Source organism: Dryobates pubescens, chromosome 17 (genome assembly GCF_014839835.1).
Source record: "Dryobates pubescens isolate bDryPub1 chromosome 17, bDryPub1.pri, whole genome shotgun sequence".
Taxonomy (NCBI): Eukaryota; Metazoa; Chordata; class Aves; order Piciformes; family Picidae; genus Dryobates; species Dryobates pubescens.
Window position 1 is genome coordinate 16,632,380 of NC_071628.1, and position 13,828 is coordinate 16,646,207.

Consider the following 13,828-nt stretch of genomic DNA (forward strand, 5'->3'; position numbering starts at 1 on the left):
TGGCATACCCAGCAGAGCACACTTAATGCTTCAAGGTTTCACTAAATTCATCACAAAAACTAACACCAGCTAGCAATTCAGACCTTTGTTTTCCCTTATGTCAAAATCACTTTTTCATTGCCAAGTATAATACCTTGTTCCTCTAAACTCTGTCCCTTAGAGATCACTCACTTTTCTGAACCATCTAATAATGGTAACATTTTTTGTCATGGTTTGTCCTTCCCGTGTCACTGTGTTATCCAAGAAATACACCCTGTTTGTGTTTGGTCCCAAGAGAACTGTGAAGCTGATTTCAGAGGAAGGGTACATGTCACCTTCCAGAACCAGGACTCTGTTCTTAAGACTCTTCCAGGAATAATTTTCCAATGGTTTCCAATGTTTTTCAGTAACATTTCTCAAAACTGACAGGCACTTGTTATAAAGAGCTTAACTGACAAAATTGCTATGAGCATATCGCCACAGCTTTCCTGCAGTAGTTAGGCTTTGAGTTAGTGGATCTAAGTCTTTGTACCAACGTATACTTCACTCTTGGACAAAACAGGTATCTTTTTTTTTGTCTTGCTAATGATAACCTGCTTTACCTTTCCTCTACATTTTTATAGTGGAAGAAAGACTGTATGATCTCAGGAAAAATGACCAGAAAGCCGTTTGGAGTTTCCATCTGCAAATCTCTTCAGTTTTCTACAGACAGCACGAAGATTGGGAGTATGGATGAAAAGAGAATTACAGGATTGTGGAAGTTCAAGACAAAGTCTGAAAGAAGATAGCTGTATCTGCACAGCTACAAATTTCAAACCCATAAGAGAGGCTGTGTCATACTGATGATGATTGATTTTCTGTAATCTAGCACTATCCATTTCTATTACCCCACATTATTATGAAAAAGACACTGAAATATCACCTTATGATGAATTGTATTATGCCTCAAATCTACAAGAATCATCTCAGGTAAGAATCCAGACAAATGAGATCTGGCAATCCATAGCACAAGGCACAGAGCAAAATTGATAAAGCCATGGCTGCCATGCCAGCTTTCTCATACCCATAGCAAAAACAAAAAGAAGAGACTAAGCCTGAAGTAAAATGTGATAAATTTAAGGTAAGAGTTTTTTATGGTATTTCTTTGAAAACATCTGTTTAATCCATTTTTTGATCCTTTTCTCTCTGGGTCCTTACGTATTAGGCAATCAGTAAAACAACCAAATCAATAAAACAATCAATTATCAGCTAAGAGCACCCTGCAACTACACAATGACATAGATACTTGAGATATGTGGAGTCTGCATTGCAGAATCTAGGAGTCCCAAGCATTTAATCTTTCAAGCTTTTGCAAGGTTTATATTGCAATCAATTAGAAGTTATCCAAAAAGAGGTAATGTTCGTACAGTTACTATACTGCTTCAGTAAGACACCACTGAGCAGATGGGGAATGACTTTGTCAACATCTAACTTTTCCCAGCTGAGTAATCAGGGTAGCTACTATTCATTTTTTCTATGAAGCAACCCAGGACACTCACTTTTCCACCCCATACTGCATTTAAGGGCAAATAGATGAAACAACCATTGCACTAATTAATCTAGTTTTTCCAGTGAATGGATTTTGTTATGTGAAAGTGAATAATCTCAGAAACACACCATTTATCCTTGAATAAGCTGTAATCAATTCCAGTTATATTTCTTATTTCAATATGATGCTGTAAAAATCTGTCTCATCTGAGGCAAAGAGCTTTTTCAGTGTGATTCCCCTTTCTTAGCCACAATTTTTTCTTCTCTCTTTCCCAAATGGCTGTTACTATCTAGGTTCTACTAGCACAGCTCTGTATTAAAACTGCCCTACACCAAATCCTGCATTCTGTTTTTTTTTTTATTTTAGTTTCTTTTGAAGAAAACTGAGATGATTTCACTCTGTGAGAGGGTATGTCTGATTTAGGGATTTCACAGATCACAGAATTAATCAGGTTGAAAAAGACTTTTGAGATCGAGTCCAACCTATCACCCAACACCATCCAATCAACTAAACCATGGCACTAAGTGCCTCATCCAGTCTCTTTTTAAACACTTCCAGTGATGGTGACTCCACCACCTCCCTGGGCAGCCCATTCCAACGGCCAATCACTCTTTCTGTAAAGAATTTCTTCCCAATAACCAGCCTAAACCTCCCCTGGTGCCACTTGAGACCGTGTCCTCTTGTTCTGCCTGGAAGAAGAGAGCAACTCCCACCCAGCTACAACCTCCCTTCAGGTTCATTTCACTGTAAAATTAAACTACACCAAGTTTGCTGGAGTAGGAAAGTATCCAGAGAAAATCCAGTTAGTATCCCCCCCAGATATTTGCATGTTTTATCTCTATTTCATTGAACATATCAAATTTGCTTTACTGGATCAATAAAGTCTGACAGAAAAAGGCTTAAGTGTTATTTAGTTTCATGTGGTCTAGAACAAGATGGGAGTAACAGCAAGCAATAGTAAAGCACCAAAAATGCTGTTTCAAAATTAAAGGAACAAAAGAGTGACACAGTACTGGTATTGAATGCAATGTTATTGTTGTATGTTAACAATGAACTAAACACTTTTTTTCCTTTTCACCGGGAAGATTAATATATACCCAGGAAACTTACATAGACATCAAGGACTTCGTTTGTGGGACCATCAGCTAAAAACGACTCTCCTGCAGTGCTGGAGATTTCATTGGGGCGTTTGTAAGTGAACATTGTCCCACCACCTTCATATCTCCCAGGTCGATCAATTGCCCAGTTTCCATTGATGATGGACCGTCCCGATCGACTCCGCAATGCTGTAGAGGACAGGGACAGAAACACAAGGATTTAGATTGAGGGGATCGCCTCTGCATACAGGTGTCCTATGAGCACCCAAAGGTACTTTACAGTGCCAGGGGACAAAGCTGTGTGACTGCTGAAAAGAACACAGTTACATGAGCAGTTATGCAAAAAATCCCCCAGGCTTAGTAAACTTTGTGCAAACACTTGGTATGTTTATGCTGAAAAAAGCAAGAAAAATCAGGTAACTTGGAAACCATTCTCAACAGTTTTTCACATGCCTCACAGCCAGCCAGCAACATACACTGAACACAAATGGATGCCAAGGAAGAGCAGCAGTTTTCCTCCACTTCCCATTGAATTGCCTCTTTTGTAATTTAGAACAAAACACAGAGGCAGATACAGAAAGTCAGTACATTACACAATGCCAGTGGAGAAGCAGGTAACAGTGTAGGAACGCATTTATAGGGCTGCATTTACTCCTCATGAAGCCATTTGGCTACTCCTCCTATTTCCTCTTTGGAATGCCTTTTTTTTGGCCAGAACATCTGCAAGAGCCCTGATCTGCAGCACTGTCTGGAATGACAAGCTCTCTGAAAATACCAGTGGGATCTCTTGCATCAGGGAAAGTGACTTTGCATACCAAATACTAACCAGGGAAGGATAAAATATGGATTCAATATCCAAATGTACAGTGCATTCCATCTGTCACTGTGGGCAAGTCTAGGTATTTCTAGGTATCTCTATACCTTCTTGTTCCTACTTCCTTTATCTATGTAATTATCATTTTAAGCCCTTAAGGTCAGAAACTCCTTGACACACACACAATTTCATGCATTATTACAGTTACAGATTTTAAAACAGCAGTATTTGTGCTGCTGGGAAAAAACACTTTATAACCTTACAGGCATGGCCTAAATGATGGGAAATTAAATTTATGGCCTTAATTCCACAGTAAGACACATTAGACAAGAAACTTAAACTGTTCTTACACATTCCAGACCTCTGAATTAACTGAATCAATCAACAGAAGCAGACTTTCTGCTTTTGCTGCAGGCCTCTCACTGAAGAACACCAGCGTGAGCGTGTGGTGAGAAAGTCACAAAATGTCAATTTAAAGGCACATTATGCTAATTGTTTGTTAGACTTAATCAATTTTCAAGCATCACCCAACTAAATTTTTCACTTATGTTTGTGATTTCAAGTCAGCTAGCATTAGTTTGCTTTATCATATATGCACAAACAGAGGTAAGCAATACTGGTATATTATCTAACTACAAACATTAGATGTAAATTCAGTTGTATGGGCTTTATTGATCATCCCTGCACTAAACCAATACAGTCACATTTCTAGAAAGGATAAGGACTCAGCAACCTACTCTATCAAAGTGGTGTAACAAATGACATGAGAATACAGATACAATCTTCAGGTTTCAAATATAAATTACTTTAGCCTTTATTATAAGTATCCCAATGTTTAACAGGATTGAGTCTGGTTCTCATCTGTGTTCACACATTTTGATTTTACATAATGCTACATGTTTATTTTCACAAGAGCTATCATACAGCTACTTGTTTCCCAGTTTTCATTACTGACACATTAACTAAACAGTGTCTCTACTGTGAACATTAGTTGAAAAATATTTTACCAATGTTAGCTAAGAAAATGGCTTCACCATTATTCATGCAGTGCTGGAAGGAAAAATCACAGCTCACATGCTATTGCATAGAGGTTAAATACAAAATCCATTCACACTACTTCTATGCTATTTACACTTGTTACATTTAACAAGTGGGAACAAAAGGAAGGCCTATCCTGTTGAAGATAACAGCAAATGTCTTGTTGGCAATTTAATCCAGGGTACCTCGACAAGCTGTAGATTCAAGATGCAAGTCAAAGATTGATAAAATGCAGTAAAAAATTGTTCTATGATTTTCCTCAACAGAGGCAGCTACAAAATGAGAGTGAGATGGATGCAGCTGCCAATTAAAGAAAAGCATCTTACAGGCAGTGTGTACTAAATATCTTATTTTTATACCTCAGCAGAATTTTTACTTGACATATCTCACTTGAAGCATATTTTTGGTATTTTACTTTGATAAGTAAAAGTATTTCTGAAAAATAAAATTCTGTTGCTGTTTAAGCTACATTTAAACTTAAGAATGTTTTGGCTCAACTAGTTGTCTTAGAAACAACACCACCTTCCCAGCATCTTTAAAGAGAGTGCCCAGAAACAGTTGTGGTAAATACTATGACTTTGAAAAAGGACTGAATAAGCACTATGATGAAAGAAGTTAACGAAACACACAACTTCTTCTATGCTTTGGTGTCAGAACCTTAGTGTCTTTGGTCTGACTGTGAAAAATGTACATTAAATTTACAATTTAATTGTGTCAAAGTAACAATCTAAAAATATTGCTTCATGAACATCTGATGCATTCCTGAAAGAGCTATGGCCATACGTAACAGACAAATTTGTCACAGATGCCATACATAATTTTCATGCAGTCTCAGCCCTCTTGTTGAACTCACTGCTTTTTGACAGGTATTGGCCAGGTTTTAATTACAATGGCAAGACAATTTATCAATTTATCAAATCTCCAAAGCAGCACCATGGGTGAATGAAGTTTTGCAGTAAAATACTGCTGTCAATGTAATTTATTTTTTTAATAGTTCTAAGACTGTCCTCAGAGAAAGAAGCTTAATCTTGCTCAGAGCTCCTTGTCTGTCTTCTTGCAGATGATCCAAGGCAACAAATCCCACTATAGGTTTCAAAAAAATTCTGTCCCCCCACCCCCCTCTTTTTTTTTCCCCTACTTGCTAAGAGAAAATATAATTTATTTGCTTACAGGTAGACGTTCAGGTTAATCATTGCAAACAGAAATGCTCATTTTCTGCCACTGCAGCAAACAGTCTTTTTCTTTTTGGCATATTTATTAATATGTTGCTCTCATATCTTACTGCTGATACAGCTTCCTCTTCACTCAGTTACATCTGTTCCTTCTTTCACTACCGATTACAAAAGCCATGCTGATGCATCAGCACAAGAAAAATGCTGGGGCAGCAAAGCAGAAGAGACAATTAACTACTGCTGCAATGAATAATACAGGCTTTGAGAAACAAAACTGATTTCTCATTTAGCAATATAATCTATTCATGTCCAGACACTACAGCAGGCTCAACAGCTTTGATAAAATCTCCAAAGAAATTTCAGATTTAATCTGCATGTTAGAGTAAAGAATACATCTTCAGCTTCTATCAGAAAAGGATGCAGTATTTCCCTACATTGTTTAATGCAATCTTCCCTTATAGTTATTATTAACATTAGAGGCTTTATCCTATCTCTTGCATTATGACTACAGTATTCTCACACTTCAAATTCTAATAGTTTGGTACATGAAAGTTACTATGGAATATGCATACAATCATTCATGACATTTTCACAATATGTGATTATATGACACTTATTGTCCTTCAGCATCACTATTGCTCTTCCACTCATCATAGTCAGTCCTACTCAGGAACAGTGTGCAACACTGAAAATCTAACCAATTGTCTCAAATACATTGAGATATGACTCTAAATAGCACACCTAGAGCATACAACTAGTTTCTAAAAGTGTTTATTGTAGGGTATACTAATATTTACTGACAAACCAACTGAAAGAATAAGTAGAAATAAAAGACAAGCCTCACCTTTATGTTAGTGTTATGTTTATGACAGCTCTAGCACAAAAATAATATGCTTGGTCCTCTTTAGCATGATAGGCTTTATTAAAATGAGGATAGTGTGAAGGCATTAATGGTATGCTATTAACTATACATGCAAATGTTGTTCTGAGTCAGAATATCAATAACTGCTACCACAATTAAAGATACAACAATCCAATTCCACACCAGGAGTGTTTTGATTCCAAATTTGTATCAAAATGTATGGACTGCAATGAATTAAATTACATCACTCTTCAACACAGTTATTGTCTTTTATGAGTAAGACTAGTAACAAAAGGCCAGAACAGTATTTGCTGAAGGCAAGAATCATTCCAACAAGAAGCCAAAGCGAGCAGGTTTTCTATTCAGTAAAACGAGCTAAACTTAAAGGACTTAGATGATTAATCTCCACAGTGACATTGTGTGATAAAGAAGTATGAGCTTCCCATTTATTTTTACCTAGCCATTCTCTATAATTATGCACCTCAAACACATTTTAGTAAGTACTATTAAAATAATCTATATAAAGCTCAGTCTCTCCCAACTTGCACAAAAATTTCCCTCCAGTTGAAAGGGTAGGAGGATTTAACTGAATTCCCAGTTCCACTAAAATCAGTGCAAATCTTCTACTGTTTCCCATGAGAGATAATTTTAGCATTGTTCAGGTTTATCCTGAAAATACTTAAGAGGAAGGACAGAAAAGCTGGCACTAAAGTCAACTGAGCAAAATGGGAAGAAGATGAAGGACAGAGGAATGGAGTAAGAACCAGGCATGTCTTGTATCTGTACAGAAATCATGTTAAATGTATCTACAGTTGCACATCTACTGTTCTGGGAAATGCAGCACCTCAAGGGACCTTTGTGGTTCAGAAGGACATAGGAATTGATCAGCAGAGTAACATATATGTAATTGATAATTGTGAGGTTTTTCATACAAGCAGGTAATGGTTTGGCTTGGAAGGGACCTAAAAGATTGTAGATTATGTAGTTCCAATCCCCCTGACATGGGCAGGGGCATCTTCAACTAGACCAGGTTGCTCAAGGCCCCATCTAGCCTGCCTTTGAACACTTCTGGGACTGGAGCCTCCACAACTTCCCTGGGCAATCTGTTACACAAAAAATTTGATCCTAATCATAGTATCACAGTATCAGTCAGGGTTGGAAGGGACCACAAGGATCATCTAGTTCCAACCCCCTGCCATGGGCAGGGACACCCCTCACTAGACCAGGCTGGCCAGAGCCTCATCCAGCCTGGTCTTAAACACCTCCAGGGACGGTGCCCCAACCACCTCCCTGGACAACCCATTCCAGGGCTTCACCACTCTCATGTTTTTTTGCTAAAGTGATGTTTGGCACTTTGGTCTCAGCTGAATAAGGGACTCTGGATGAATTAGTCAGAGATATAGGAGGATTGAGAGGGTGTGGACCCAGCTCTGGGCCCACATCTTACTGCAAAGGGAGTGAAATTTCCCCTTGCAGTATAGGTTGGTTTTATTTTTCACCCTGTATGAAAATGATGGCATTTTAGCAGTGTGTGGAATAAGCCTGCTACTTCCTGGTGAAAACTGTTGTGAAGGAGGACTGTGTAGCAATGATGAACAATAGTGTGGGAGGGAAATAGATTCATAGAATGGTTTGCATTTGAAGTGGCCTCTAAAGGTCATCTAGTCCAACTAAAGGTCATCTAGTCTAATCTAAATCTATCTTCTAGTTTGAATTCACTATCTCTTGATTTACCTTTGTAAAGAGTTCCTCTCCAGACTAGAACAGGCTGCCCAGTGGGGTTGTGAAGTCTCCTTCTCTGGAGATATTCAAAACCCATCTGGATGCATTCCTTTGTGATCTACACTAGGTGATCTTGTTCTGGCAGGGCAGCTGGACTGGATGATATTTTGAGGTCCCTTCCAACTCCTAACATTCTGTGATGATGTGTGATTCTGTGAAAAAGGGTTGAATTTTTAGCAATATATTTCTTACCAGACCTTTGGAAAAATGGAAAATACTCTTCACTGGCAAGAGCTGTATACCGATTATTTAGAAATAACAAACAACATTCAGGACTAGCAGTCTCTTGGAGGGACACCTTTCCAAGACAGCAGGTGATATTTTAGCAATGAAACTCCCACTGGATCTGCAGATTACAGTAGTTGGCTTAGTTACATAATTTAAGCTAGAATCTCGTCCTTGTATTTCGGGAGTTAATTGGACTGGCTGCTAATGGCTCTGAATGGGATAGCTGAGCCTTCTGGCACAGCTCAGTTGCACATTATTTAGTCCAGCATAGAAACTAAGCACACATTTGGCCTAAATCCTACGAGTGGATAAATGCAATTGAATTATCCCCTAATCTAGACACTACTTCAGTCAGAAGGGCCAGCGTAGTGAAATGCATATGTTTAAATACCCCACTCTCTTCTCCAGCTGGTGTTTTGTACCTCCTTGCACTCCTAACAATTGCCAAGAACAGGAGGAGCTGTAAGACAGCTAAACCAGCCAATTGTGGTATCTCTGCAGCACTGTACTTTGTAATAATCAAAAGCTGAAATGGAAAATTATAAATGCTTCTTTTGTTTGATAAATAGCTTTACCTCCTCACAATGAAAAACTGGAGCTAATGAATATTCCTAAGCTGCTTCGAATTTCAAGTGGACTTTCTCAAGAATTTTGGATGCTTTGTGTATTTGCTGAATACTGTAAGCTGAATAAGTTGAAAACTGTAACTCAAAACACACAGACCTGTGGAGCTGCAAAGCACTGTTGGGTCCTTTAGCTCAGTACATGAATTCCTCTGGCTCAGCGTCTGTCACCCTCACTCTCTGAAGGGATTTACAAACCTAGTGTCTTATTTCAAGCAAGTCTGACAAAGGTGTTGAAGTCTCAAATCCAGTAACACTTGAACAAATGCTGACAATAGGGTACAGAAGAGAGCTAAAATAGTTTTCTCCTACTGAAAAGCTGGTTACAGTAAGGGCACACAGCATCATATGCCAAGCTTGGAACCAGGGTCACCACACAAGGTAGATGTGAACAGCGCACTGGCATGGAGACTGAAGTTACAAGACCAAATAGAGATCAGAGGTTATAATGAGTAGGAGAAGACAGGCTATGATCCATTTAGTGGCCATTTTGGTAAGGATAGGGGAAGCTTTGATTAATTCAGGGGCCATTATAGGCCACAAACTAAACCATAGTTCCACTGTCCATGTCCATTCAGCCCTGAAAAAAAGGTCAATTCTTCACTTATTCTGTCTTCTAATAAAAGCTGACAACAGCATAGTAATCCTTGGTCATCAGCTTAAACCAACATTAATTTATCACAGATCTTCAAAGCATTTGGCTGTTAGCAAAGAAAAATAAAATACACACTAGTGAAAGGCTGTCTCCATTAACCTGAGAATACTTTGCCAGAAGATGAATTCCTGGCACAATAAACTGGGTGGTCAGAGGAAAGCTAGAACACAGCAAATCAGTTCAGTATTGGTATCCACTTTCTCATATGTTATTTCATGGCTATAAGGGCTTGGGGCAGTCTTACATATGTTACTGTTTATGTTAGTCTGCACATAAGACATAAGAAAAGATGTTCTGGGACTGAACTGATTTGATATTTATTTGACAAAGCTATCAAACACGCAAGTGATACCTGGAAGTAAGCCCAGAAACCTATAGACATGGCAAAAATGGAAATAAATCCAACTGCATTGATGATTTTTATGGGTCCAAGAACAACAAAATAGATGACTGAATTATTTCATTAAAAGAACCACAGGATTATCCCAAATACAGATCATTTCAGTGTATCCCTTATCATTCTGTCATTGTTCTTCATTCAAGCTACTTATTAAACGAATGAAACAAAAATGTTCTATGATCAATTTCTTTTTATGGAAGCATGGAATAAAAATGGATTTTCAAGTTGTAAGGCTATCCTCAGATAATTAAATAAATCTGGCTAATTAATGGCAGGATTTTGTCTGCAGCACAGATAAAACAGTGGAGTCTGGATTCTGAATAGATAATAGAAGAAAATTAGTTAAGCATCACTAGTACATACTATATAATTATTCTGCCATCGGGAACTAAAGTTTTCCCAAGCATGTGTGGGAAATAATATGTAAACAACAAGAAAGATGCTTTCCCCTTGTTTTACTATGAAGTAGTATGTTTTCTTACACCTGCACTGTGCAAGCAGACCTCCTGCAAACTGCTCTGCAGATAGTATTTCTCCAGTGTGATTTCCTAAACCTTCTGCCTCCACTCCCACAGGTCTCCTGATTAATACACTGAGCAAAGAGTATTATATACACAGATTAATATAAGACTAGATTTTCCAGAGGAGCTAAAGGAATCTCAGTAGCAAAACCAGGCCAAGTTTATGCTCTTAAACAATGAAATATGACCACAATGCATTTGTCATACTGAACATTAAATATTCAACATTTCAAAACCACATTTATTTCTCATTTACAAGTCTACCTCAGAAAAGAAAAATGTATGTCTTCACATATTTAATTAATTTATATTAAAGTTTGATGAGCTCCATCTTCTTCTTTTAGTAGAAGTTCTCCAGAATGACTGTTTCAGAACTACAGAAAATAATTAGCTATAGCCTTAACTTTAATTTAAACCAAAAATTATCTCATATACAATCTACTCTTCCTGCACTTCACACAGCATTTTTAACATTGTTAGACTAGTTGTACTTTCTGGAAAAGTACATCTAGTACACTTAGCTTCATATTCAGCTGTGAACATTTTTTCCATAGTTGAGATAAATAAGAGTGTCTTTGTATGAATGCTGTGAGTAAAAATCTTGTTAAATATCTACCCTCCCAAAAGTAATTTAAACTGGCTTTGTGTTATAAACACAAATTAATTAATTGGTGCAATGGCAACAGCCTAGAAAGAAGTCTAGAAAAAGATTTCATGCTACCGAATGACAGCATAAATTCTTACCCGAGTACCAAGTCTTTAACTTTGCATGACTTATGTTGATCTGCTTAAAGTCAAAAATAGGAATTTTATCAGGGAGAGAGTAAATATAAGAGAAATCAGTTCTCTTAATTGCTACTTTTTTGTCCTTTTTTGCAGGGGGTGGGGGTGGGGGGTTTGGAGGGGTGCGTTGCAGCTAGACCACAATTATTGCCAGAATTTAAAGTGGTTACATTCACAGGTTACTGTCAAATCACAAATCAAAGCACTATGCACATTGTATTCCACTGAGTGAGCACCTTGGAGATCCTTTCCCATGCCCTTAATACATTAACAGGGCAAGCTGTCACTTTTGTGTCCAGTAAGTTGTTTATGTGCATAAAACTGTGATCCAAAACCTCCGTGTACTATAATTCTGCAAACAAATTTGACTTCAAGTGCCACCTCAGGATCGAGTGCTGTGCTAACACATTGGCTCAGATTCTAGAATCCTGCTGAGAACAAAACAAGATCAAAGTGGCTGAAACAGTTCTGGAGAATGTTGATGCTGTATCAGGGAGCCACAGATGGTGGAAAGCCTTACTCCACCCTCTTCTGCAATGTAAGACAAGGTTGCTTGCTTTAAAGTGGAAAAGGACATCACTTAGGAGAAACTCTGCTTACTGCACTGCAATTTCTGCTGAATAATTCCCTTGCCATCTACTCACCTCCAGTATAACTTACAGCCAAAGTGACTCAGAAACAAGAATCAAAGATCTCATTCTGCTCAGTCCCATTCTTCATTCAGGCTGACCTCTGCCTATACAGCACTGAAAATTAAGTTTATCAGGTGGCCTCCATGCTACGTGCTTCACTGGCAAAGAATTGCCCATCTTCAAGCAGGAAAAGATTTTACTCAACACATCTATTCCACCTGCAGCCTTTTGAGGCTTCAAAGCATAGATTCCAACAGTTAACATGTAAGCACTACTTCACTAGTTACCCTGCTATTAAACTATTGATATTAATGACAAAACATCACCAAAAACATGTTGACAAGGAGGAACTAAAAGCTCAAGTGAACTAAAACAACCTTTTAAAAACTTTGCTTTTCTTCATGGCTTTTACTTCACCAATTGAGCTCTTTATGTGACCTTTATTTAATTTCAACTGTTAAACTGGAACCATATGATGCAACTTACAATTTACCCTTTTATTCATGACTAATGGAATACAGAAATGGTCTAAGAACTGCCGAAAAAATGACCTTTTTTTTTGAGAAAAGAAAGCCAAAGAAGGTCAACTATATAGACTTAGGAGAGGCTTTAGGATCTTTCAGATGCTGGGCATGTGGTATGCAACTGCTTTATATACCATGAAGCAGAACTAGCAGTAGCTGCCAAAGTTTGCAGAGCTTATTATGTAACATACAGCAGTTGAATTTAAAAAACAGGCATTCAGTAAAGCTATTGAGCAACCTACATTAAAAAAAAAGGCATGAAGTTAGGTTAAACAAATTAATGGAGCCAAAGAATCTTTATGGAGGTGATCATTATCAATCCAGGTAAACAGCAATTCACAGATATGTCTTTCATTGCTTTTGATAGATACATAAATCCAGGTTCAAATTCTCCCATATACTTCAAAGACCTCACTGTTAGAGTGAGTTTTTGTTAGAATGAGCTTTGGTATTTCCCATCATATTACTTTTCAATTATCATCTTCTTACCTTTACATTCTCCACCCCTTCTATTTCTTTTGTAATTGTTAATTTTTGTTTTGATACTAGTTGATAAAAACTTTGCAAACTGAAATACAAACCTTGCCCATCTAAAGAAACCATAAACACCTGATCCAAGAACATCTCCACACAAGTGAAGAAAATCACTGCGGGTATCCCCACTGACAGTCTCTTCTGGTTTAAAGAACCCCAAACCACCATTCAAAACCAAACCAACCAAACAAAAACCAATCAGCCAACAGAAAACAACAACAAAATCCACAACAACAACAAAACTAAAACAAACAAACAAACAAACAAAAAAACAACCCCACACACCAAAAAAACACCACCGTAAAAAAGTCATGGAATAATACTGCTAACCACTGCAATATGAGTTATGTACTGGCTGAGCAACATATATAAAAGCTTTCACTGGCCTAACAGCCAAAAAGCAGCAAATATTGTTCTCTGGACAGTGATATTCTCTGAAGCTCATTATCGCTGCCCTGCTGTCATGTTTGATGAGTTTTTCAAGACTTTTCTCAGATAAGTGATAGTTTCTTCCCACTTTGAAATGCATTGTCAAGAGAAAATCTGGAAGGCCTTTTTTTCAGTTATTACGTTCCAGAAAAGATAGATGTTAGGCATCTCATAAAAACTAAACTAAATGTTAATCACTTTGGGACAAAGACTTCTATCTTCACCCT

At 37.7% G+C, this 13,828-nt stretch overlaps 1 protein-coding gene across 2 annotated transcripts in view; it reads right to left on the reverse strand.

Moving 5' to 3' along the window:
- The window catches only part of THSD4 (thrombospondin type 1 domain containing 4), a 240,197-nt gene that overhangs the window by 22,993 nt on the left and 203,376 nt on the right, over positions 1-13,828 (reverse strand). For both annotated transcript variants that reach the window (XM_054168869.1, XM_009911250.2), the window contains one exon: positions 2,618-2,793. In XM_054168869.1, coding sequence (XP_054024844.1) covers positions 2,618-2,793 — 176 coding nt within the window. The remainder of the gene's footprint in view (positions 1-2,617; positions 2,794-13,828) is intronic.